The 24,939-nt window shown below is 62.2% G+C and overlaps 4 protein-coding genes across 10 annotated transcripts; 2 read left to right on the plus strand and 2 right to left on the minus strand.

Annotated features, from left to right (window-relative positions):
• Positions 1–407: 407 nt before the first annotated feature.
• Positions 408–9,620, minus strand: XAB2 (XPA binding protein 2). The gene is made up of 19 exons (XM_070622814.1): positions 9,416–9,620; positions 8,171–8,319; positions 7,753–7,876; positions 7,317–7,514; positions 6,241–6,375; positions 5,986–6,150; positions 4,690–4,834; positions 4,142–4,293; positions 3,932–4,051; positions 3,619–3,750; positions 3,391–3,522; positions 3,194–3,307; positions 2,067–2,229; positions 1,779–1,969; positions 1,474–1,596; positions 1,218–1,389; positions 821–950; positions 628–737; positions 408–536 (listed from the first exon to the last, which is right to left on the minus strand). The coding sequence occupies exons 1-19, from the start codon at positions 9,464–9,466 to the stop codon at positions 475–477; spliced, it is 2,568 nt and encodes an 855-aa protein (XP_070478915.1). The 5' UTR covers positions 9,467–9,620; the 3' UTR covers positions 408–474.
• Positions 9,621–9,681: 61 nt separating this feature from the next.
• Positions 9,682–11,251, plus strand: PET100 (PET100 cytochrome c oxidase chaperone). Its single transcript, XM_008506594.2, has 4 exons — positions 9,682–9,800; positions 10,500–10,586; positions 10,744–10,776; positions 11,103–11,251. Exons 1-4 carry the CDS (start codon positions 9,774–9,776, stop codon positions 11,184–11,186), a joined length of 231 nt encoding a protein of 76 aa, XP_008504816.1. The 5' UTR covers positions 9,682–9,773; the 3' UTR covers positions 11,187–11,251.
• PCP2 (Purkinje cell protein 2) lies at positions 11,247–13,241 on the minus strand. Of its 2 annotated transcripts, none has more exons than XM_008506592.2 (4): positions 13,176–13,241; positions 12,488–12,602; positions 12,082–12,206; positions 11,247–11,432 (listed from the first exon to the last, which is right to left on the minus strand). In XM_008506592.2, exons 1-4 carry the CDS (start codon positions 13,224–13,226, stop codon positions 11,313–11,315), a joined length of 411 nt encoding a protein of 136 aa, XP_008504814.2. In that variant the 5' UTR covers positions 13,227–13,241; the 3' UTR covers positions 11,247–11,312. The 2 variants fall into 2 exon arrangements, with proteins under 2 accessions (XP_008504814.2, XP_070478920.1); XM_070622819.1 differs by lacking the exon at positions 13,176–13,241 and adding an exon at positions 12,722–12,942.
• A 917-nt stretch (positions 13,242–14,158) lies between these two features.
• STXBP2 (syntaxin binding protein 2) lies at positions 14,159–24,671 on the plus strand. 6 transcript variants are annotated; one of them, XR_011540772.1, is made up of 21 exons: positions 14,159–14,428; positions 14,712–16,198; positions 16,355–16,502; positions 17,914–17,963; positions 18,233–18,314; positions 18,830–18,906; positions 19,052–19,130; positions 19,211–19,314; positions 19,717–19,865; positions 20,066–20,150; positions 20,245–20,375; positions 20,474–20,581; positions 20,865–20,922; positions 21,069–21,134; positions 21,232–21,312; positions 21,598–21,736; positions 22,250–22,359; positions 22,988–23,223; positions 23,813–23,898; positions 24,024–24,181; positions 24,515–24,671. XR_011540772.1 is itself a non-coding variant. In XM_070622816.1 (21 exons), the coding sequence occupies exons 5-21, from the start codon at positions 18,257–18,259 to the stop codon at positions 24,598–24,600; spliced, it is 1,671 nt and encodes a 556-aa protein (XP_070478917.1). In that variant the 5' UTR covers positions 14,159–14,428; positions 14,712–16,198; positions 16,355–16,502; positions 17,914–17,963; positions 18,233–18,256; the 3' UTR covers positions 24,601–24,671. The 6 variants fall into 6 exon arrangements, 3 of the variants coding, with proteins under 3 accessions (XP_070478917.1, XP_070478918.1, XP_070478916.1); XM_070622816.1 differs by having other exon boundaries at positions 23,128–23,223; XR_011540773.1 differs by lacking the exon at positions 14,159–14,428 and having other exon boundaries at positions 15,948–16,198; positions 16,352–16,502.
• The last annotated feature ends 268 nt before the right edge of the window (positions 24,672–24,939 follow it).

Consider the following 24,939-nt stretch of genomic DNA (forward strand, 5'->3'; position numbering starts at 1 on the left):
AGGGACTGCCTGCCTCCAGAGCTCACTGACCGAGGGGAGGTGGGCCCTCGCCCAGGGAAAAGGGTTTGCGGAGGCGGCTGGGAATCGACCTGTGATGGTGGGGGTGGGGAGAGAGCTGCTCTAGGGGCAAGGGCTGGCGAGACCTGGGCGACTGGGGGCAAGGCCCCCAGGCTTGGGGCTCAAAGCAGCCTCAGGTGGCAGAGAGGCTGGCCTCTCAGAGTCCAGAACTGGCTCTGCAGGGTGAGGGTGGAGCGTGTGCCCTGGCCTGATGCCCGGCTGCCCCACCTCCCGCACTAGCCAATCTGGGGGTGGGGGGAGCCGGGCCCGGGGCCAGGGCGTCACCGAGCTGGCACTCCCTACAGGCACCTGGGCAGCAGGAGGGGCGGGCAGGAAGGAGGCTCAGACCATGACGTACAAATGGAGGCTTCATTGCGGGAGGGGTGAGGTGGGGCAGCAGGGTGGGGTGTGCGGGGGTCAGTCTTCCTTCAGGCTCCCGAAGACGGCGGCCGGCACGCTCTGCTGCTCCAGCCGAACCTCTGGGCGGGGAGGGGAGGACACGGTCACTCTCCAGGAGGGGCCCTCCCCTGCCTCTGCCCCACCACCCTGCCTGGCTGGCTGGCCCCTCACCGTTGGGCTCCAGGTCCATCTCATCCTCGTCCTCGTCCTCGCCCAGCTCGATCTCCTCGGGGTTGGCTTGCTGTGCCAGCTCGGCCAGCTCCTCCCGGGAGGCGTCGCTCCTGGGGGTGGGCGGGGGCGGGGCACACTGCTGAGCTGGGCCCAGCCCCCCCTCCCAGCCCCAGCCCCAGCCCCCCGCTCTCACCTCACGAACAGGATCTTGCTCTGGGCCCGCGGGGGCTGATCCCGCTCCGCCTCGGCCGCCAGCTGCTCCGCCCGCTGCTCCAGCAGTTTCATGTCGTCCATGCCGCTCTGCCCAGGGGCGAGGTCAGACACTGGTGGGGGAAGGTGGGCATCAGATGCCATGGGCAGGCCCTCTCCACAGCCACACCAGGCCCTGCCACCCTCGCTCTGGTGCGCTGGGCGCCCAGCTGTCCTCGAGGCCCCAGCCTTCAAGCTCCCAGTCTGAGGGAGAAGCAGAGTCGGGCCCCACTGCTCGCAGTCCCAGGAGGTCAAGGCTGGGCCGACAGGCCCTGAGACGGGGGAACATGTCGCCCCAGGGCGAGCCCGGCCGAGGCCAGGGGTGGCCCGCAGCTGCTCACCAGTACCCGTGGCGCTGCCCGACACCTTGAGCATCTGTGAGGCCATGAAGTTGACCTGCGTGTTGTACGTGGCCTGCACGCTGCGGCGGATCCGCAGCATCTCCCGGATGGTGTCCTCGTTGCCATGTCGGACCTCGAAGTCCTTCCACGTTTGCCAGAAAGCCCCAGTCGTCTGTGGAGAGGGTCTACACGTAAGCTGGCTGGCTCGGCCGCAGCCTCCCAGAGCCCACCCGCCCGCCGGCGGATCCATCCCTACCCGGGGGTCGCAGATCTGGGAGCAGAAGCTGTAGATGGCCCGTGCGCGGTCGATCTCCCCAAGCTTGCACTCCATGTCCGCAAACCGCAGGCACATCTCCCGCGCGTGCTCGTCCGACAGCACCTGGATGACGGTGGGGTCAGAGCAGGCAGGGTGGGAGGCAGGAGGGGCGCCCCTCTTGGGAGAGCTCAGGTGGTTCCCAACACACCAGGCTGGCCCCTTCCCAAACGCCCCTCCCAGCCCCCACGCGTAGGCACGCTCCGATCCCCCAGCTTGCAGGACCCTCCCACCCCTGCGGCAGGCACCTCGATGGCCTTCTGGTAGATGCCGCGCGTGTGGGTGACCCCGTAGATCTCGGCGGCCCGCTTGATGTAGATGTTGAACATGTCGTACTGCTGGGCGGGCTCCACGGCCCTGGTGGCGCGCTCGTACACGGCCATGGCGTGCCGCGCCAGGCCCCACTCCTCCTCCAGCTGCGCGTACAGCAGGTAGAGCGCTGCAGAGGGACGGGAGCACCCGCCGTCAGAGGGCAGTGGCCCCGCCCACGACGCCCCTCCTCACACCCTCCGCCCAGCCCGCGGGGCCCTCCTCACTCTTGGCGTGTTTGGGAGGGCAGCCATCCAGCGCCTGTTCAAAGAGGTCCCGCGCCCGCTCCAGCTTGCGGCCCCCGTAGCGGGCGATGAACTTGGTCAGGTAGGTGCTCCAGATGTCGGACACGTTGGGCCACTTGAACAGCGAGATGCCGCGCTCGTACGCCTGCCGCGAGATGGGGGGCGTGTGAGTCTCAGGGTGACACCACCTGGCACCCAGTCCGCCAGGAGACTCCTTCAAGCTTGGTGAGCGGGCCCCCTCCTGTCCACCCCTCCCCACTGTGGCCCTCCCCGCCATCACGGTGCTGGCAGGGGGGCCGTGCTGCCCGTCTGCCTCAACAGACTGTAAGAACCCCAAGGACAGGGCGGGACTAGGACTCAGTAAGTCACTAGTGGGGGATGTTGTGGGTGAAGAGGGGGTGGACCCTCAGCTCTGCGGACACTGGAGTCCAGGCCGAGGGGCAGGGCCTGTCACTCAGGCAGGGGCGGCACACGTGCATAGGGACGACTGCCCTGTCCGTGAACATGCGTCATCTCCACACCCACACAACCAAAACCCCAGGGTGGGGCAGGGCCTCACCATGGGTACACGTGCATAAGACACCTACGACCCGCGGCCTGAGCGGCAGGGCACCTACAACAACACCCTCCCCCACCTCATACACACACAGAGGCGGGACTCAGTGCCTGTGATGCGCTGAACGGCGTCTCCTGAAATTCACGCTGAAGCCCTAACCCCTGGGACCTCAAGTGATGTCTGTGTTTGAAGATAAGATCTTGAAAGAGGTAACTGAGCCAAAACGAGGTCACTAGGATGGACTCCAACACGACTAACGTCCCCATAAGAAGAGACTCGGAGACACAGAGAGACAGCAGAAACACACACCAACAGAGATGCCCACGTGAGGACGCAGTGAGGATGGCCGGCTACAAGCCAAGGAGAGAGGCCTCGGGAGAAACTGGCCCGGCCGACCCCTTGATCTTGGATGTCCAGCCTCCAGGATTGGGAGGAGATATATCTCTGTTGATTGAGCCTCTCAGTCTGTGGTACTTGGTTACGGAGGACCAAGTGCATGAACACAGTGCCCGGGGCCCCTAGGGAGGGGACACTGCCACCCGCGCCCCCTCACCTTAAAGCTCTCCTCGAAGTACTTGTGCTCCTCCAGGAACATGGCGTAGTTGATGACGATCTGGGGAGTTGCGATGCGCAGGTCCAGGATGCGGTCATACACGGCCTTGGTGGACTGCAGGGGGAGTGGGGGCTGAGTCGGTGGCCTTGTCCCTCCCCTGCCACAGGCCCGCGGCCCGTCCCTTCCCGGCAGCTCACCTGGAAGGTGCCGAGGCTCTCCTCCAGGTCAGCGAGCATCGACCACACCTTCAGCGACTTGTACACGCGGTTCTGCACGGGCTCCGAGGCATCGAAGTACTCGGCCCGGCGGGCGGGCAACGCCGTCGCCTTCTGCAGGGAGTCAGTAGCACCGAGCAGGGAACTCAGACGGGTTTCCGGGGCCGCACACCCTGCACCCTCCTCCCCAGGACCCAGGCTGGTGCTCACCCGCAGCAGCCGCAAAGCCTGGTCGTAGTTCTCGTGGCGGAGTTCCAGCTCGCCACACTCGCACCACACGCTTGCCAGGTCATCCACCTGCTTGAAGCTCACTTTGGTGGCCTTCTCCAGAATGACACGGGCCTGCGGGCGGGCGGAGGCCAGGGCTGAGACCCTGCCTGCCTGGCGCTCAGCTCCTTAGAGTGCACATGCCTGCATGCTCATGCAGATGCACCTGTGCCCCCGGGTCCTCCGGCCAAGGACCCGTCTGTACTCATGCACACACAACATGCTCAAGCAAATACACACAGGCCATGGCACTCACATCGTCCAGCTGCCCGTTGTCCTCGTAAAACTTGGCAAATGCAACCCACAGCGTGTGGGGCTTGCCTGTAGCCTTGAAGGGGTCCACCGTCTGCACGGCCTCCGTGTACGTGTTGATGATCTGGGCGGGAGGGCTGGGTCAGGTGTGGGTGGGGCTAGGCAGATGAGGGCGGAGGGGGGACAGGGCTCCGGGGCCGGGGCCATCACATACCTCCCGAGGGCGGCCCTGGTGCAGGGCCACGCGCTTGTGCCACTCGTGCACGTGGTGTGGGTTCTGGCGCAGCAAGACGCTGTTGAGGAGCAGGGGCCGCCGGGCGATGAGCTGCTCGAAGCGAGCCAGGCGCAGCTCCAGGTCCACGTCGTCTGGGACCCACGACAGGGGCCAGGGAGCAGGGGTGAGGGCCTCAGCACACAGCTACCTCCGGCCCCCACCCCCTCTCCCTCCAGCCCCAGCCCAGGGCTCTGGGCCTTACTGCCTCACCCCACTTTCCACCCTGGCACTCTCTCTGCTGGCCCTGGCCGGAGCTGCCCCAGGGCCACCCTGACCCCTGGCTCACCCCCGGCCCACAGCATTCCCCACAGCCCTCCTTCCCCGCCAAGCTCGGGCCCAGGCCCTCCTGAACCACCTCCATCGTCCAGTCCTCCCTCCCTGCTGGGCCCTGACTGACCCGGGATGCACCTCTCCCCTGCCCCAGCCACTCAGGACTCCCCGACCCCTACAGCCCACCCCAGCCCCATCTGCCCACCTCTTCCGCTCACCTTCCTCCTCCCGCCCCAGCTCCGAGGCCGTCTCCATCTTGGCGGCAATCATGCTCTCCTCAAACTGGGCGTAGCTGTCGAACACCTGGGTGAAGTCCCGCACCGTCATCACGGTCCGGATGGCCTCCTCGTACACGTCCCGAGCCTACGGGGACGGGGACGGGTGAAGGAAAGTGCTGGCAGGGGAGAGGCGCGGGTGCCCACGCCGGCACATGGGGAACGGCAGGAGTGCCTTTGGCACCAGGCCCCACAGGGCCTTCCCGGGGCCCTGCCCTCTCCCTGGGCCTGCCCGGTTCCGGCAGGCTGCAAGCAGTGATGTTCAGTAGAGCCGGGGCTGGAGACCTCCCCTCCCCTGCTGGAGGGACCTGGGGGCCTCGGCTCCTCCTCAGTAAACTGAGTCACAGCCCCTCGTGCAGCTCAAGGCAGGCGTGTGTAAAGCACCTGGCACCAAATAGGTGACCCATCTCCCTGTCCCCAGAGGCCACCCTGCAGGGACCCTAACCTCAGCTCAGCCGTGGAGGGCTCAGGGGTTGCTGTGAAGCAGCCCTCAACCTGCCCAGCCCCCTTCTCCAGCTCACACTCTCCCAGTCACCCCCGCAAGCTCGGGCCCCATCTCTCTGCCCCGGTCACTGGCTGGTCCTGCCCCACTGCCTCCACCTGGCCAGTCTCCTGCCGCCGGCCTTGGCCTGTGCACTCTGCTCAAAGTGGCAGCCTGAAGGGTCTTTGTAAAAGGCACAGCTGGTCATGCCTCTGTCCTGCCCATGCCGGGTCGGAGGCTCCCCACAGCGGGACACAGACAGCCCCTGCTGGGCCTGCGGGGCTCCCCACTTCCCTAATCCTTCACTGCCCCCTCTCTCTGCTCTCCCCTGCTCCCATCTTCCCTGAGGCCCCAACAGCCCCAGCCAGCCCCCCTGGGGATCCCCAGAGCCCAATACTCTCCCCTATCCCCTGAGCTTGCCACTCCACTGCCCAACACATCGAGCAAGCAAACATGGTGACTGACAGTAACACCAACACCTCAACAGCGACTGTCACTCCCATTGTGCAAATGAGGACGCCCAGGCTTAGCGGGCCCCAGGCCACACAGCCAGAGAGAGGCAGGTCTGGCTGACCCCAGGGTGGGCACACAGGTCCACAGGGCTGAATGGCGTCTCCTCACCTTCAGGAAGGCAAATGTGTGGTGCACGCGCATGTGTGCACCACCAGCACATGTGCACCTGTTTCCTGTTTACACACGTGTACACGTGCACTGGGGGGAGACCCTGGCCCGCAACCAGGGCCCGTGTGCCCGCACACCTTCTCAAAGTGGCCACTGCGGATGTAGTAGTCAGCCAGCGAGCACCACAGCTTGCCCAGCTGGTCGGTGAAGCGGGTGAGGCCCCCGCGGATGATGGCATCCACGTTGAGCGACTGCACCTTGTCCGGGTTCTGGGAGATGAGGTCGCAGAGCTCGTGCCACAGCTGCGGGGCCCGGGGAAAGAGTCTCAGCCACAGCCTCTGAGGAGGCGAGCCCTCCCGCCGGACCCGACTCCCAGCTCCCCACAGGCCCACCTGGTAGTTGGACTTGCCGGCCTTGGACACAAAGCGCTCGTCATTCACCACGGTGGCCAGGCGCTGCGCGGCCTCGTCCAGCCGGTCACTTGACTTAAGGTACTCGATGTACTCCTCTGCGCTCTCAGGGCTCAGCTGGGCACCGACCCCCCCCACCGGCAGTCAGTGGGGCTGCAGGGCCACTGTGCCATGGCCCTTTCCTCTCGGTGGCTCCAGGCCTCCTGTCAGCCACCCACCTTGTCCCAGCCAAGAGCCATCCCTGCTGACTCAGCCTTAGCCACATCTGTCCAGCCTGGGCCCCAGTGGTCCAGCCTAAGTCCTAAATGGTCCAGCCTTGACTATAGTGGTCCAGTGTGAGGCCTACTGGTCCCATTGATCCAGTTGGCGCCCCAATGGTCCAGCTTTGACTAGTGGTCCAGCCTGGGCCTCACTGGTCCAGCCTCAGCCCTAAGGGCCCAGCCTGGGCTCTAGGTGACCATCCTGGGTCTCACTGATCCAGTGTGGGCCCCACTGGTCCAACCCCAGCCCTAACTGGTCTGCCTTAGACACCAATGGTCCAGCCTGCACAGGCCAGGCCTTGGTTTCACCACAAACTGTTACGCAAACAGTACCATGCTAAGGGTTTCATGACATCACAGATGTCAGAAGTTTGAGAAAACCGCACACACTCCCACCCGGTTTCTACCTCAACTCTCCACCCGCCTGTTACACATCCTCATAGCCGCTTATCTCCCATTCCTTGGCTTTCCATGGCTGTGGTTTTACTCGAGTTTATGCGCTCACCTCGTGCTCATCTGTCTACCCCGTTAGATGGAAAGCTCCTGCAGGCAGGGACTGTCTCAGTCACACTGTCCCCAACACCTGTCTCAATGCCTGATGAGAAGCAGGCACTAACGAACAATTTACAGAACAAGTGAATGAATGGCAAACAAAAGCCAGTTTGTCTCAAGGAGCCTTTTCCCACATCTTGTCCATTAGGTGACATCCTGCATGGGGCAAGTGTCCCAAGGAACCAGTTTGGGCAGCTCTTGACCTGGAAACCTGGCCCACCTGCCTCACTGACCCGACGAGCTTACCTTGAGGAAGCGCCGGTAGCCCCGCACGGCCGTCTCAGGGAGCGGATGCGAGCGCAGGAAGCGCAGGTACAGGGGCCAAACACGGGAGTGCTGGGTGATGGGCAGCGCCCGGAGGGCACGGTCGAAAGTGCGGCGGGTGTGCGTGACGCGGCCCTGGTCCATCAGGAACTGGCAATAATCTAGCCACAGACGTGGCATCTGGAGGCGTGGGGAGAGGCAGGCCGGTCTGAGCCACCGGCATGGTGGCCTGGCCACAAAGACACATCAGGTGTCCCACAGCCAAGAACGCAGCAGGACCCAGAGCCCTCATTCCTCTTGGACCAAGTCTAGTTCAACTCCAAGTGCACAGAGGAAATAAGACTCAATCCTCTCTGGGTCATCCACCTCCATGGACTCTGAGCCCCACCTCCCACCCATCCCCTGGCCCAGCCCCCACCTTGTGCATGAACACAAAAGCCCTCTCGTGGCAGTTGTTGACATCTTCGTAGGCGGGGTCGGTCACGCAGCGATGTTTCACCTGCGCCCGGCGTGCCTTCAGGTATCGGTACCAGAGTTTGTAGCTGGAGGAGGTGGGGCAGGGGCAGACAGTATTGGTCAGCTTTCTGGACCCCCAGAACCCTCCGCCCTGCCCCAGGAGGCAGCTGCTGGGAAAAGGGGCCCGGGGAAGGGTGACAAGTCTCAGCACCGGCGGGATGGACCCGGAACATCAGGAAAGCTGTGCTGACTGGCCGGGGGATGTATGCTAGTGACGGACCACAAAAGCAATCACCTGGGACCTACTGGCCAGTCTCGTTACGACTAAACAAGGTGGGGTGGGGGCTGAGGCGGGCAGGGCAGATGGGAGTCGCTCCCACCTGCAGGGCAGCAGCTTCAGCGCCCGCTCATACAGCTGATTGAGCCTGGGCTTTGGGGCACCCTGTTTGAATTCGATGTAGCGCAGCCAGCATTTGACAGAGAACTGGTTCCGCATGATTTCCTCCTCATAGGGGAGGTCCTCTTCCTCCTGCCAGCCGGTGAATGGGGAGAAGAGAGACGCGCCCTCAGAGCCTCGCACAGCACCCCTCCACTCCAAACCCCAGACTTTCAGCCAGACCCCACTGTCCCCCACCGGCGCCAGGTCACCAGATCCCCAGATACCAGGACTCACACTTTTACCCCCCCAAATTCTACTGCCCACAATCTGATCCAGATCATCAGACTCCTCAGTCATAGGGGTCTAGAGCAGACACGAGACTACCCCCACACCCCCCGCCATCACTCTTTTGGCCTTTCTAATCAAGCTACCCACTTTCTGGCTCAGATCACCAGACTGCTTAGACACCAGGGCCCTGGTCCGATGCCAGTCCTCTGCCCTGAACACTAAGCCTTACTGCCTCACAACATGCCTCTTTCCAGACACCAGTACCTTCTGGCTCCTACTAGCCAGAGTCTAGCTCAACTCCACCCCAGAACTTGGGAGCTCAAACCTTATCTCAGAGAGAGATGCACCGTACGCCAAACCTTTAACTCTGGACACCAAGCATCTAGTAAAGACGTCAGGCCTCTACTCCAAACACCAAACCTTTGACTCTTCAGAATCCCACGGACTATGCCCTGACCAGCTCCACACGACCAGGTCTTTACTTCCGACTCCAGAGTTCTTCTAGCCCGGACACCAAGCCTTTATCCCAGAAACTATAACGCTCAGGACCAGACCTACGCCGTTACCCAGAACATCAAGCCTTTACCACAGAAACCAGGCCCCTGGCCAGGTCACCGTGCCTTTACTTCAGACATCAGGTCTCTCAAGATTTAGCTATGTCAATCTCCCTTCCTTCTTCCTCCCGCGCGCTCCCATTTCCGTCCCATGTCCGGAACGACAGGCCCTTAACCTCGACAGAAGCTCTTTACTCAAGCCACCAGGGTTCCAGCACCAGACCTTTACTCCTGACCAGCCTGGTCCGGACACCCCCATACGGCCTCTGGCCCGTTAAGGTCCCCCAGTCCTCGGGCCCACAGAGCTTTGGCCTAGATCGCCCTGGCTGCCAGGCCCCGATCCCCTGTGGCCTCCAGGCCCCGATGCCTCAACGCGGGCCACCCCGACCCTGCCGCGGACTCACGAAGACAAGGTCCGGCCGCTCGGGCCGCGAGAGTCGCGCCATCACCACCATCTTCCTGGCTCTCCAGGTACGGGTGAAAGTCGCGTTTTAATGACGTCTCCCCTTAAGGCCCGCCCACCCAAGCCAGACCCATTTTTCTATTGGCTGAACCCTTCCCAACCGCGCGGGCGCGTTGTTGACTTTTGCTCAGACAGCGCCAGCGACCGGAAGCAGAGAGAAGGCTCCTGAAGATGACGTTGTGCCGAAACTCCTAGACCAATCAGCTTCAGCGGTGGAGCCCGCGAACTCCCAATGAGCTGCTGTCTTGCTGGAGGGTTGGCTCTGGGCGGAAGCGGGTTTGTATCCTCGGAGGAGCGAGATGGGGGTGAAGCTGGAGGTGTTTCGGGTTAGTGAGCCCCGGAGCTGGTAGGCGGCTGGGCAGGGGGTTCTTTCTGGATCTGCGGAGGAGGCTCTGAAAAGGAGGAACTCCCCCAAAAAAGTTCCTGAGATTTGAGAGGGGTTTTCCCGGTTGGAAACCCAGAGAAGGGGACGCTGGGTTGGGGGGCATCTGGGAGGGCTGGGGCGAGGAGGGGCCTCCGAGAGGGATGATCTGGGGAGGGCGCCCCAAGAAGAAAGGCTCCAGACCCTGGGGGAGCTCTCGGGCTCGGGGTGGGTGGGTGAGTGATAGGGAGACTTCTATACTTAGAGCGGTAGATTCTGAAGAATGAGGCCTCCTGGATTTGGGGGTGCTCCTGGGATCTGACTCGCGGGGATAATGAGATCTCGAGGAGATGTCTTTGCTTGGAGTGAGAGCTCTTGGGCTCCTGGGACCGGTGTGTGTGTGCGCGCGCGTGTCTCTCTGAGAAGGAATCTCCCAGACTCGGAGGGAGCTTTCAGGAATAAGGTTTCTTGGCTTATGGGGACTAGACTTGAAGGTGTGTGGCTTCTGCACCCTTGGTGGGAGTTCTGGGGTTCTTGGGGGCCCCGAGGAGGCGCCCCTGGGTTCTACTGGAGGACCGTCCTCCAGGCTCTTGAGAAACCTCTGCACATTGGGGGAGGGGGAGTAATCCCTGTTTCTGCTCAGCCCCGCGCCCTGCCTTTCCAGATGACGCTGTACCTCACCTTCCCTGTGGCTATGTTCTGGATTGCCAATCAGGCCGAGTGGTTTGAGGACTATGTCATACAGCGCAAGGTGGGCACCCGGAGAGTGTTCCTGGGTTCATTCCAGGGGGAGGATATGAGGCAGTGTGCTGGGGACCGATGACTGCCTCCCATGAGCCAACTCTCCCTGGGTGTGGGGCTCTGGAGGCTCCTGGCTTGTGCCTTCAGCTCTGATTTTGTCCCCACAGAGAGAGCTGTGGCCACCTGAGAAGGAGGACCAGGTAAGTGACATACTCTTCCTCCCACCAGAGGGACGGAGGGGCCTTCCCTGTGGCCATGATGGACTTGAATGAAAACTTTACCCTCAGCCATCAGCAGAGAACTGAGAGCAGAGAGGCATATGGTTTCCTTATTGCCCTCTCCCTGAAAGATGAAGCTGACCCCACTTGGACCTTGGTTATAATTGGCACAGGGTTTCCAGTGTAGACACTGAACTCTGAAGCCATGGCCTGGGGAGTAGGGGGCAAGGTGGTGGGAGGGGGGGTGCAGGCCCTGAGGTGTGTGCCCCCCTCCTTCCTTCCCATCCCACCCACTTCCCCACCCCCAGCGCCAAGAGCTAGAAGAATTCAAAGAGAGGATACGGAAGCAGCGGGAGGAGAAGCTCCTTCGGGCTGCCCGGCAGAGCTCCTGAGCCTCCAAGTGCCTGAGCCCAGCCCCTCCACCCACCAAATAACACACACACGGTTCCTCGTTGTCCATGGAAGTGTTTTATTGTCTGCTTTCGGGGGCCGAGTGGGGCCCAGGACGATTCAGGCCCTCAGGGGGCTTGTGTCTGGGGTTGGGGGCTGCTGTTCCGACGGAAGCTGAGAGCAGACGGGTCCTGGGGGGTGAGGAGGGGCTGGGGGCTGAGGGTCCCCGCTCGTTTCTGCACTCCGTCCTGTGGATGAAGAGGGGTCAGCCAGAGGGAGGGACCAAGGGCAGTGCCGGCCAGAGGTGACACAGACATTGGAGGAAGGTAGCTGGTGGCAACCCGTGTGCTGCCTCCTGCCATCGGTCCCACCATCCCCAAACTTCTGTAGACCTGCGTTACTCAACATTTAGGGTGGTATTTGGGGGTGAGGCGGTGGCTCTTGGGCATCTCACTGAGGTCTTGATCAGAACCCAAGCTGTGCATGAGTACGTGTGACGCGGACACACGTGAGTGTATGGATGTGTGTCCTGTGCCCTCCTCCCTGGGGGTGTCTTCCCAGACAGGAAGTCTTTCTCCCTGGCCTCCCCTAAACCCTCAGACTTGGGAGCAGGAGCCATGAATTCAGCCACGGCTCTGACATTAACACGCCCCTTGCATGACCTTGAACCCCTCTCGGCCCTGTCTGGGTTTTCTTCCTCCCATCTGAAGGCCAGTATGGGACTGGCCAGGGCCCTGTGACTGGCAGGGACAAAGACGGGGCCCTCCTCCCAGGCACTCATCTTCAGGGCAGATGATGGCCAGAGGTGGGGGTGGGGCCCCATTCACTTGTGGCTGGGAGTGGGAGGCGAGCTCAGCCTGGCTGGTCTCTCCTCAGCCCCAACAGAATATCACCTACCTTGGGGCCCACGGGCTGGAAACCAGGCAGGGCGCTGACTGTCACGCGCTGGTCATCCATACGACGGCCCTGGGTACTGGCTAGCATGTCCATGAGACTGTCCATCTCAGGTGGGGGGCCGCTCTCTGCATGGAGCGGAGGCACATGGGGATGAACACATATGCAGACTCCTGGGGACACAGCCCCGCTCTTCACTGCCACTCACACCCCCAGGATGCACACTTGTCTCTCCCTCCACCCCCTGTACCCCGAAACCCACAGGCATCTGTGTCCCCAGTTGCCTGCGCACTTTCTCAGACAACCTCTTGCCCACAGTTCCCCGAGATGGCCGCTCGCCACGCACCCTGTCCCGTTCACACCCCCAGACAGCACAGCCACTCCCAGGCACCCCGCTGCCCACTCTCACGGCTCTCGGAGGTCTGGCTTGGCCCTGCCTGCAGCGAGCAGCGCTGTTCCTCCATCCGGTCACCCTGCACGTGGCTCAGAAGATTGAAGAAGCCCTCCTGGTCTGGGGAGCCCGCCTGGGGACAAACACACTCTGTCCAGCCAGGCTCTCAGCTCGGGAGCCCCGTACCTCCCGTCCTGTCCAGCCAGCTCCCACCCTGACTCCAGAGCCTGCCCTGCCCTCCTCTGCGCTCACCATAGTCCCCGCTGCCGTGCTGCTTGGCAGAGCTTCTCCGAATGAGACATGAGTCTCCTCAGTCTCGGCCCCCACCCCAGGGGCCCGGCCAGCAGTGCCATTTCACGTGGTGCTGCCTCAAGGGAGAGCTGCTGGGCTAACATCCCGCCGTCCTAGATTGGGGCCTGACTGGAGGGTGGCCTGGGGGCTGGGACACAAGCCAGGGAAACAGTCCAGGGGCCGCCCCTAAATCCCATCATCCCCCACCTCACAAGGGTCAGTTCTGAGAGCCCTGACCTCTGCCTTGGCGTACGCTCAGGCCCTCGGACCCTCCTGCCCACCAGCACCTCCTTGGGCAACAACTGGGTCAGGGGTCCCAGGAGACTCGCTCGCTAATTAGGTGCCCTACAAACTAATTAGTCTTGTCATTCAGGGGCCCTTGAGTTGGGGGTGGGGGGGGGCAGGCCTTGCTTACCTTGACACAGGGGGCCAAACCCCCATCCTCTTTCTCTTCCTGGTCCATCATTGTCCCTGCTCCCCTCCCCTGGGCCCCGTCCAGTTCTCTGCTGGCCTCTGCCCCGGCCCCGTGCCAGAGAAGGCTTTTTAAAAGACTGGGATGTGGGGGGAGTGGATACCCGGCCCCAAATCCCCAGCTCATGCCCCATCTGCTCCCACCGAGGCTTAAGCCCCATAAAGATGATCCAGATAATTGCTTTTGCAGCACAATGCTGGGGCTGCTGGAGGAGTGGGAGGCAAGGTGACCTGAGTTTGGACTTTGCTGGCCCAGCACAACTCGCTGGGCCCCAAGAACTCTCAGGTGGGGTGCAGTAGTGGGCCAGAACAGTGTCCCCACAGTGGGGAGCAGGGACTGGCTGGGCCTCATTGGAGAGGGCAGCCAACGGCAGCTGGGGCGGGGTCTTCTGCTCACCAGTGGGAAGCGGCGCAGCCGCCCAGCTTGCCCACCAGCACCTGGGGCCTCACCCTGTTGGAAAGGCGGTTGCCATCTGCAGGTGGTGGGGGAAGAGGGAGCTGGACCCGAGGACCCCTGAGGCACCACTGGCCAGCCCAGCTCCATCTCTCTCTGCTGGCCACTCCTCCCTCCCTCACTGGCCCTGGCCCTGGTTGCCCCCCACGGACCCCAAAACAAGAAGGTCTGGGCACTCCTGTCTCTTTGACACCAATGCCAAATTGAGCATTGATCCTTCACCCCGGGAGGAAAGCCCCGCCCCCTCCCCGAGCAGCTACGGCTGCCCCTCAGTGCCCTGGGAGAGGATGCCACTGGCAGGACCCCACCTACACCCCATCCCCTCCCCAAGATGCTTTCTGGAAAGCAGTTGACATTTCTTCTTGGAATAAACCGGCTGCACTGTCACCACCCCGGGCCAAGCACAAAGCTTGGTCCCCCTCCCCAGGCTGCCCTTCCCCACTCAGGGGCCCACGTTCACTCGCTCTCCGCAGCCCCAAGTCATCGATGTCGAGGTGATGTCCTGCTCCTCCACGGCTGTCTTCATTTCCCGGGGCTGCCTTAACAAAGTGTTACCAACCGGATGGCTTAGAGCAACAGACATTTATTGTCATACCCTTCTGGAGGTCTGAAGGCTGAAATCGAGCTGTCATAAGATGTGGATACCAGTCATATTGCATTAGAGACACCTTACTCTAGTGTGACCTCATCTCAACTGATTACATCTGCAACGACCCTATATCCAAATAAGGTCACATTCTGAGGTACTAGGGGTTGGGATTCCAACATACTTTGGGGGGAAGAGGCTCAGGACACCATTCAGCCCTTAACAGCGGAAGCCCCTGGTCACCCTCACCAAGTAGAGTGCGGAGTGGCACGCCTACAGACTCTCCCCTCCCAGGGTGAGAAGCTACAGGTGGTCCCGCTTCCTCACCGTGTCTCCCAGCGCCTCCCTCCACCCCTGCAATCCATCCTCCCCGCCAGGAGCTGCAGGGGTCCTCTCCTTCCCCTGCTCAGGACTCATTCTTGGCCCCCCATTGTCCTCAGGGGAAATCCCAAACATCGTGGGGTAATAGGAATGTTCTAAAATTGACTGGTGACGGATGCACAACTTGGAATATGGTAGACGCCGTTGAATTGTACCCTCTCAGTGGGTGAATTGTATGGTATGTGAATTATATCTTCGTAAAGCTGTTAAAGAGAGAGATTTGCCTGGGGACGTTTTAGCCCTGACCGTCCTGTGTCCTGGGACCCTCTCAGTCCCAGGCAGATCAGACTGGGTTGGTCCTACCTTGTCTTTCTGAAGAAGGCTGGCCTTTGCAGCCCCTCCAACCTCACCTCCTGCCCGACCCCCCTTCCCTGGCCTCACCGCACTCCTGCCACTCCACACTCATCCCTGCTTTTCGCCGGGATCGCTGCCTGGCTGCTCCTTGATGTCATTCAAGGGTAAGTCTGAAGGCCACTCCCTCAGGGAGGACCTCTGGTACCACCCCCAATAGGGCCCCGCCCCCCAACCACGTGATGCTTGCTCTCACATCACCGTTTATTTCCTGGAGGGTGGATTTGATCATTTTCCATCCCCTCCTTCCCCATTCAACTCTGCCACATGCAGGCCTTCTGGTCCTACTCACTGTTGTCTGTCCCACGTAAGTGGCGGAGGGGCTGGCACCTGGCTGACTCTTAATAAACATGGCCAAATGAAGGCACCAGCTCAGGACCGAATCAGGTCAGGACTCTGCATTCACACACGTGCATCACACTTTAAATCCGGGCCCTTGGGGGCCGGCCCGGTGGCGCAGCGGTTAAGTTCGCACGTTCTGCTTCGGTGGCCCGGGGTTCATCGGTTTGGATCCCGGATGCGGACATGGCACCACTTGGCAAAAGCCATGCTGTGGTAGGCACCTGTCCCATGTATAAAGTAGAGGAAGGTGGCATGGATGTTAGCTTAGGGCCAGTCTTCCTCAGCAAAAAGAGGAAGATTAACAGTAGTTAGATCAGGGCCAATCTTCCTCAAAAAAATGAATAAATAAAAATAAATAAATCCGGGCCTTCACTTGTATGGGTGCTACTGGACTGTGCCCTGTATGTGACAAGGTGCCAGCCCCTCGCTGGCACACTGCTGGAGCAGGCCCTGAAATTTCCAATCGAGTGTGAATCGAAATGTGTGCGTGAATGTGCAAGCGGTTGAGCCTGCCACTAAACCCACGTGTGAATCAGCCTACGAATGTGATTGTTGCTTGTGTGGGGGTGGCTGCACCCGGTGAGCACAAGGCTGTGACAAGTATTCCTCCTGGGACGGACTCCTGGTTCAAATCCCAGTAGGCCTGCTCATCATGTGGCCTTGGACGAGAGTCCCGCTGAGCCGAGGTTTCATTTTTTATACCGCATTCCCTGTCAAGGTCTCTAGGAGGATGCAGTGAAAATCTGGCACACACGGTGCTGGTTTAGCTCCAACCACGCCTCCACGCCTCCTCTTAAATTTATCAAATGTTGCCCGAGCCTGTTGCTGCTGCTCAACTCGGGGGACACAGACGGTAAGTGGGTCACAGAGGTGTGGCCACCGTGCTCCGGGTCGGCACACAGCATCCCTCAGCCACGGAGAAACTTCTAGCAGGGTGGTGGCTGTGCCTGGGGAAGATGAGGGGGTCATCATTGCCCTGTGATCCCACTTTCTCGCTGCACACAAGCAGAGGAAGTGTGTCTGAGCCCACGTCTGTGAGCGTGTCGTCGGGGCGCGCCCCTCCAGGGACTCCGGCCCGGTCTGCAGGGACGCATCCGCCCGTCCGCTCTTCGAGGGACCGATCTTCATCTCCGTACACCAACGGGGGGTGGGGCCAGGTGCGTAGGGGCGGGGCCAGGTACACAGGGGCGGGGCCCGCGTGGAGGACGCACGAGGCCACGCCCCCACCTTGGGACAGACCCGGAAGCGGCGGTGGCGGTGGCCCTGGGGGAAGATGGCGCCCTCGGGGCTGAAGGCGGTGGTGGGGGAGAGTGAGTGCCGCCCGCGCCGGGCTCTGGCGTCCCCTGGGGGGCGAGGGCCGGGGGCGCACGGACTCTGGGACCCCGGCGGGAGGGAGCTGGGGGCCGGGCGGGGCGTCCGTGGAGAACCTGACGCTCGAGGGGGCGGGCGGGGACTTGGTCCCAGCTGGACGTCCCGGCTCTCCGGTGCCGGAGCGGAACGAAGTTGGGAGACTGGACCGCGGGGACCCAAGGGGATCAGGCTCGGGGTGGCAAGCGCGGGGACTCGGACTCCTAGGACCCCTACGGTGCCGGCGGGACGAGGGCACGGTGGACACTCAGGAGTCTCAGCCGGGCAAAGTCCGGGGCTGGACTCTTGGGGCCCCATGGTGTGGACCAGGGTCGGGCTGGGGGCGCTGCTCAGTGACCCCAGGTGGTGTGACTGCTCAGAGGGTGTGTCTAGGCCCCCCTTCCAGGTCCAGGGGTGGGGGACGACTTCCTCCTGCCCAGTCCCCAAGAGCCCCACGCAACGTGAGGGCTCAGGTCCTTGCGGGTGGGGTAGCGGACTCCCCCTCCCCCGCCTCGGGTGGTTCCGGCCTCAGCGGCTCCTTCCGCCCTGGCGGTCCTGATAACAGTGGACAGGACACTCTGGCTGGGCGGGGCCACCCGACCCTTCTTCCCTCCTCCTTTCACTGGGCAGGGCAGAGTGTGGCCCAAACCCTCAGCACCCCAACTAACGAAGGAGCCTCCTACACAAGGGTTGACGGGGGAGACGGGAAAGCCACTGATTCCATTTTACAGATGGGGAAACTGAGGCTGGAGGCTGGGTGATGGGAGGACCGCAGCAAGGCACGCCTCTGAGCAGGGAACCAGGGGAAACTGATGGAGGAGGATTAGGGGTGGGGAGGTTCTGGTTGAAACCTCCAGAAAGCCAGGAGAACTTGAGGTACCCGATGGGGGAGCCGAGAGCCCAGCTCTGGAGGCGGGTAGACATGTATTGGAGCCCTGGCTTTGCAGTTACTCGTTCATCTAAAACATGCTTATCCAGTGACCACTTATGCCCTAGGTACTCGGCCACTTAGGCGCTGAGGGTGCTTAGGCTGGTCACTTGTCCTCTCTGAACTTCAGTTCCCCTGTCTGTAAATTGGGGGTGACACCAGGAGCTACCTCGCAGGCTTGCGGGGAGGAGTAAAGAGTTAGAATAGAGGTCCAGTTAAAGACCCAGAAGATTTGAGGTTGTGATGGGGTCAGAGGACCCAGCATCCTGAGCCTACTGCTCCCTTCCCTGCAGAAATTCTGAGTGGAGTCATTCGGAGCGTCAAAAAGGATGGGGAGTGGAAGGTAGGGGTGAAGCAGAATGCCTTGTCCAAACCCACGTGGCAGCCCTGAATGTGGGACCCCCTCGAACTCCCTGAGGAGGCTGCCAGCCCACAGGGTGGATGGGTAGGCGGGTCTGGGATATGGGGGTGGGGGGTGGGGTCCTGGGTTCTCTCCTCCAGCTAGTTCTTGAAACTGTCAGTCCTTGCCCACTGCCCCAGCCCCTCCTCGGGGGCACCTACGGCCTCTCCTGCCCACTTGTCTGTCGGTCCATCCGTCCATCCATGCATCAGGTTCTCATCGTGGACCACCCGAGCATGCGCATCTTGTCGTCCTGCTGCAAGATGTCAGACATCCTGGCTGAGGGCATCACCAGTGAGTGGACACCCCTACCCCATGCTCCCCAGATGGGACCTGAATGTGAGATCCCCTCAAATTGGCCAGAACTCCCAAGTACCAGTTCCCCGCATAGACAACCCCAAGCATGTGACCCTCCCCTCCCAAGTATGTTCCCCAAATGGGCATCCTAAGAGTGGGAGCCTGTGATGGGCAGACCTCCCATGCAGGACTCCCCAGCTGCAACCCCTAAGGGGTCAGCCTCCCAGACTTTGCCATCCCTGTATGTGGAACCCCGTGTAGGACCCCCAGAATGAACTCAGGGTGAGGCCCCAGAATGCACAGCTTTCTATGGGAGGCCCCCAGGAGGTGTGACTGTGACCCCAAATCTGCAGAACCCTGCCCACATGGCTGTTAGCTGTGTGGCCTATGGATGTGCTCCTCTGGCCTAGGCCATTCAGGGATTGCAGCCCCCCAGCATCTGACCCTGCACCCCAGGTGTCCACCCGTGTTCCCCAGTGCCACCCACATGGGTCCCTTCCTTTTCCTACTAGTTGTTGAAGACATCAACAAACGGCGAGAACCCATCCCCAGCCTGGAGGCCATTTATTTGCTGAGTCCCACGGAGAAGGTGCCTCTGTGAGCGAGTGTGTGTGTGCCTGCATGTTTGCGCGCGTGCCTCTGGGCCTGTCTGCATGTGTATGTGGCGGGGGACAGACAGGCTGAGAGGCCAGGCCAGAGGATGGATGGGACTGAGAGCCGTCTGCATTCCCCAGTCCGTGCAGGCTCTGATTGCAGACTTCCGGGGCACCCCGACCTTCACGTACAAAGCAGCCCATGTCTTTTTCACCGACAGTGAGTGAGGAGAGCCGGGGAGCGTGGGGGGTCAGGGCGTGCGGCTGCTCTGGCCTGATGCCCCCTCTTGCCCACCCCAGCCTGCCCTGAGCACCTGTTCAATGAGCTGGGCCGCTCCCGCCTGGCAAAGGTGGTGAAGACGTTGAAAGAGATCCACCTTGCCTTCCTCCCCTATGAGGCCCAGGTACAGTCCAGCCTAGTCCTGGGCAGGGGGTGGGGGACCGTGACCAAATGTCCCAGGTCAGAAACAGACACTGAGACCCATAAAGGGGACACTGAGTCAGAAAGGAGAGAAGCTAGCACAGAATGAGCTCTTACCACTGTGGGCACCTGGGCTTCTGTTCCCCTGGGGACCTGCAGGGGGCAGTGTAGAGCCCCCTCAGCGTTGTCCCGCCCAGGGGGAGGGGGTTGGGGTATTTCTCTACCTCTTCCTCCAGGCGTTGGTTAGGGGCTGCCCAGGCCTGGGGTGGGGTGGGGGGGTGTAACAGGCCCCAGAAACCTGGAAGGGGAAGCCCCCCAAGGGAGCGGCAGGTGCTGGCAGCTGGAGTCAGGCAAGTGTGTACCTCTTGGCACTGTGTCTCCCCAGGTTTTCTCCCTGGATGCCCCCCACAGCACCTACAACCTCTACTGCCCCTTCCGGGCGGGGGAGCGGGCGCGGCAGCTCGAGGCGCTGGCCCAGCAGATCGCCACACTCTGCGCCACGCTGCAGGAGTACCCGGCCATCCGCTACCGCAAGTGGGGACCCCACCCCCGTGCCGTCCCCTGACCTTGACCCCCTCCTGCATCCAACCTTTAATCTCTCTTCTGACCCCAGCCCCGGTCTTCACCCTGGTCCCTGACTCCCATCCCTAACCCCATCCTTGACCCCTAGTCTGTGCCTGGCCCTCCCTGACCCCCTGCCCTGAGGCCCCTGTGTCTGCCCACCTCACCCCCAGGGGCCCAGAGGACACAGCCCAGCTGGCCCATGCCGTCCTAGCCAAGCTGAATGCCTTCAAAGCAGACACCCCCAGTCTGGGCGAGGTGAGGGGGCCTGCTGGGGGGTTGAGGGGTGAGGCCCCAGCCACAGCCAGGGTCAGTGTCCTCATCCCTGCCCATTCCCCATCCCACCCCCCAGGGCCCTGAAAAAACGCGCTCACAGCTGCTAATCATGGACCGGGCAGCCGACCCCGTGTCGCCCCTGCTGCATGAGCTCACATTCCAGGCCATGGCCTATGACTTGCTGGACATCGAGCAGGACATGTACAGGTGGGCGGACCCCTGAACCCGCCCCTGACCATCTCCATGGACCTGGGTCCCTGGTCCTCAGCTAGTGCTCCCAACCCTCCTGTCCCCACCGCCTGCAGGTATGAGACCACAGGGCTGAGCGAGGCCCGTGAGAAGGCCGTGCTACTGGACGAGGACGATGATCTGTGGATAGAGCTGCGGCACATGCACATTGCGGATGTGTCCAAGTGCGTGCACATGGTGGGAGGTGGGTGGGAGCCACTCTGCACCGGTCCCCACCTGAATCCCCCTCTGCCATTGTGGCCTTCGGTTCTGGGTGAGCCACCCGTCCACAAGCCATACCCCTCAGCCGGACTCCCGGGTGTGTCCCCAGTGTGTGCTTGCACGTGGCCTGGTACAGGGACGTGTGTCCCCCGGCTCCCATCCCCCGGCCGTGTGACCCCCACTGCCTTCAGATTCTAGTTTTGGCACCAGCCCCCCAACCTCACCTCTGCCCGTCCTCCCCACCAGGAAGGTCACAGAGCTTCTGAAGACGTTTTGCGAGAGCAAGAGGATGACCACCGACAAGGTAGGAGGCGGGCCTGCATCAGGATGGGCAGCCTGGGAGGAAAGCCCCCACGCCTCCAGAGCAGGGCCCAGGCTCAGCCTGGATCCGGAGCCTGGAGTGGGACCTCAGGTGGGCAGGGCCTGGCCTCACGCCTGCCCTGTCGCCAGGCCAACATCAAAGACCTGTCCCACATCCTGAAAAAGATGCCGCAGTACCAAAAGGAGCTGAACAAGGTGAGTGCGGCCGGGGAACCTGGCCTCCCCTCCTTGCTCTCTTGCTCTCGGCCTTGACTCAGTCTCTGTTCCCCCAACTCCCACCCCCACCCCACAGTATTCTACGCACCTGCATTTAGCCGATGACTGCATGAAGCGCTTCAAGGGTTCCGTGGAAAAGCTGTGCAGTGTGGAGCAGGTGAGGGTGGCCTGGGACTGGTGTGGGACTTTGTGAGGGGCGTGGTCTTGGAGAGGCGTGGCCTGTGTGAGGGGCGGGGCCTGTGGACAGGAGGTTAGGACTGAGGGGGCGGGGCCGTGGAGAGGTGTGGCTTGTGAGGGGCCGGGCCTGTTGGTAGACAGGGCTGGAAGCTTCCAAGGCCCGGTAGTAGGGTAAAGCAGAGCCCAAAGGTCTTGTCAAGGACCTTGGGGATGTCCCTGCCCTGCCCCCTCCCCCCACGTACTGTCTGACCCCCACACCCCACAGGACTTGGCCATGGGCTCGGACGCAGAGGGCGAGAAGATCAAGGACGCCATGAAGCTGATCGTGCCCGTGCTACTGGACACGGCGGTGCCAGCCTATGACAAGATCCGGGTCTTGTTGCTCTACATCCTTCTACGGAATGGTGGGTGTGGGGCCTGGGGGGCCTCCGGATACCCCCATTCACCAGAGTCTCCAGTGATCCTGGGAATGGCTTAACCCCACAGTGCCTCTGTCCTTGGCATGCCCCTACTTCTCATGCATGCCAGCCCCCACAGATACCTCTCTGGACTGTGGGACCCCCCCCCCATTGCCCTGGGGGACCCCTCATTGATATAAGGGCTCCACTGACATACATGCCCCAAATCTATGACGCCTCCAAACTTAATTTCCTCAACTAACTCCAGAGGATCCCCCAGTGTACCCGCTCTGGGCTCACCATCCAGAATTCCAGCATCACGACACCCCTCACACTAGCCCCGGTGGCTCTCTCAGTCCTGAGGACCTCCCACCTGCAGGATACTCCCATCACAGCTGGGACCTCCTGACGGCACTCTCAACCCCCTTAACCCAGGAACCCATATGGCCACTTCCTGGTCCCCCCCCATCTCCCCTATGAGAATCCCACCCACCAAGCCTGCCCCTCCCCCCCATCCAGGTGTGAGCGAGGAGAACCTGGCCAAGCTGATCCAGCACGCCAACGTGCAGGCGCACAGCAGCCTCATCCGGAACCTGGAGCAGCTGGGGGGCACCATCACCAACACTGGGGTATGCTGGGAGCAGGCTGGAGGGTCAGAGACAGGGCAGAAGGCAAATGTGGGGGTGGGGCGGTTTTTGGGGTGGAGAGGGCGTTGAGTCAGAGCCTGGCCCTGTGGGGCGGAGGGCATGTCACAGGGCTGGGGTACACAGGGTGTGGTGTGGTTCTAGGGGGAGAGAAAGCACTGAGTGGGGTCTGGTGTGGGGACCAGGGGGCACCGGGCTGTCCCCAACCGTGGGTCACGCAAAAAGCAGAGGAGTGAGCCGTAGTCAGATCCCGGGTCCTGGTGGTGGTGCGGTGTGGGGAGTGTGGTCTGAGCCCCAGGGGCAGATCACGGCATCACCAGCATTGGGGTGCACAGCTGACGTGGGCTCCTAGACGTCTCCCAGGACCCCCCACCCACCCAACACAGACACACACACACACAGCAGCTTCTGGGCTCACCTCCCCTGACTCAGCCTCCACCGCTGAGGCACCCCTCTCGGGTCCCCCTTGTCCATCCCCCATCTCTCTCCGGGTCTGTCTGTCACTCTGTCCCCCACCTCTCGATTCCCTGTTTCTCTGTCCTCTCGTCTCTTTGTCTCACTGCCCTTGTATTTCTCCCTCTCTCCCTCTCTCCCTCTCTCGTTTCTCTCCCAGTCTCTCTCTCTTGTTCTCTGTTCCATTTCTCCATCTTTATCTGAAAACACCACCCCGCCAACCTGCAAGCCAGAGGAGCCCCCAGCTCCAGCTGTGACCCCCCACCTTCCCCCTAATTCCCCCACCGGCCCCGCCTGTAGGGCTGTGGGACCTCAAGCCGGCTGGGGCGGAGGGAGCGCTCCGAGCCTACCTATCAGCTGTCCCGCTGGACCCCGGTGATCAAAGACGTGATGGAGGTACTGCCGGTGCGGGGTGGGCACCGGGAGGCTGGGGGCTGGGGCCTGACCTCTGCCTGCCCCCTCCAGGTCCTGCCTGATGCAGGCAGTGGCTCAGCCCCCTTCATGCTAAGCCCCAGGGCTTAACGGAAAATCCCTCATTATGGGCATCCCCCGGCATCCGAGCCGCTCTGCCAGGGGGGTACCCCAAGTCCACACACGAGGAATTGGGATAGCAGAGGGCCCCCCTGCAGGGGAACCTCGTTTCCTCTCTACCCACCGACCTCTTCTTCCGTCCCCCTCTCTTCTCTTCGCCCTGCCCCCCACTGACCCCTGCCCATTGTGGGAGCCCAAAGCAGCAGCAGCAAAAAGAATCAGGTTGGGGGCCCAGCCTCCTGCCTGCAGTCCCTCTGAGGTCCCAGCAATCTTGGCACCCCATCCCCAGGGACCCTGGGGCCCAGACTCCGGGGTCCCCAAAGGGCTAGAGATGCAGATAATGGCTCCTATCTGCCAGGATCTTGGCCCCTGAACACAGCGGGTGGAGGGGGCTCCAGACTCTGGGCCCCATCACCCAGGGCTTCTCTCCTGAGCCTCCCTCTCTGGCCCCCAGGATGCTGTGGAGGACCGGCTGGACCGCAAGCTGTGGCCATTCGTGTCCGACCCCGCCCCCACGCCCAGCTCCCAGGCTGCTGTCAGGTGACGACCCGGGGACACGCCATGCCCCACGGCCCCCACCTCTGCACTCCCAGGCCCGTGTCAGGTGGCGGGGGAGGGGAGTCTCCTGGCCCCCTCACTGACCTCTGCCTGCCTCCCCTGCACAGTGCCCGTTTTGGCCACTGGCACAAGAACAAGGCCGGCGTGGAGGCACGGGCGGGGCCCAGGCTCATTATCTATGTCATGGGTGGCGTGGCGATGTCAGAGATGAGGGCCGCCTACGAGGTGACCCGGGCCACCGATGGCAAGTGGGAGGTGCTCATTGGTGAGTAGCCAGCACTGGGGTCCTCAGGGGGTTGGGCTGGACTCCTGGGTTTAGAAGGATAGGGGCTGACAGCTGGTCTCCTGGTCCCCAAAGCCTGGAGCCTCTGCAGGGCTAGTGTCTGGGGCCCCTGGGTGAGAGGACGTGGCTGGACACCTGGGTTCTGAGGGGTTTCTGAGCCCCCAGGGAAGGGTCACCTGGGGGCTGGATCCCTAGGTTTCTAAGGGGTCTAGACTTCTGAGTCCTCAGAGTCAGGGCCTGGTTTCCCGCAGCCCCTGGCTGGGGGTCCCGAGGTAGTGGCCCAGCTCCCGCCCGCCCGCCCCCCCCCTTGCCCAGGCTCCTCACACATCCTTACCCCGACCCGCTTCCTGGATGACCTCAAGACGCTGGACCAGAAGCTGGAGAATATTGCCCTGCCCTGATCCTCCTGCCCCCACCCTGACCTGCCCCCCTCCCTTTCTAGAAAAATAAACTCCCTCCTTTTTTTCTGCCAGCCAGTGGCCACCTCGCTTTCTTTCCCAGGGATCTGTACTGGGCCAGCCTCCCGTGGGTCCCATTCCCAGACCTGGGCCTGAAGCCCCACCACACCCTATTGTCCTCCCAGAGGGCATCTGAAGCCTGTGTGCAGGTTATGAACTTGGGCTGTGGTTTGAACACTGGCTCCAAGGTGGACTAGCTGTAGGCTTTGGCCAACCCGCTGGGTGCCCCATCCCAAACGGAGGGGCCAGTAATGGCAGCTGCTTTGCAGAAGAGAGGAGATG

This window comes from Equus przewalskii, chromosome 6 (assembly GCF_037783145.1).
Source record: "Equus przewalskii isolate Varuska chromosome 6, EquPr2, whole genome shotgun sequence".
Lineage (NCBI taxonomy): Eukaryota > Metazoa > Chordata > Mammalia > Perissodactyla > Equidae > Equus > Equus przewalskii.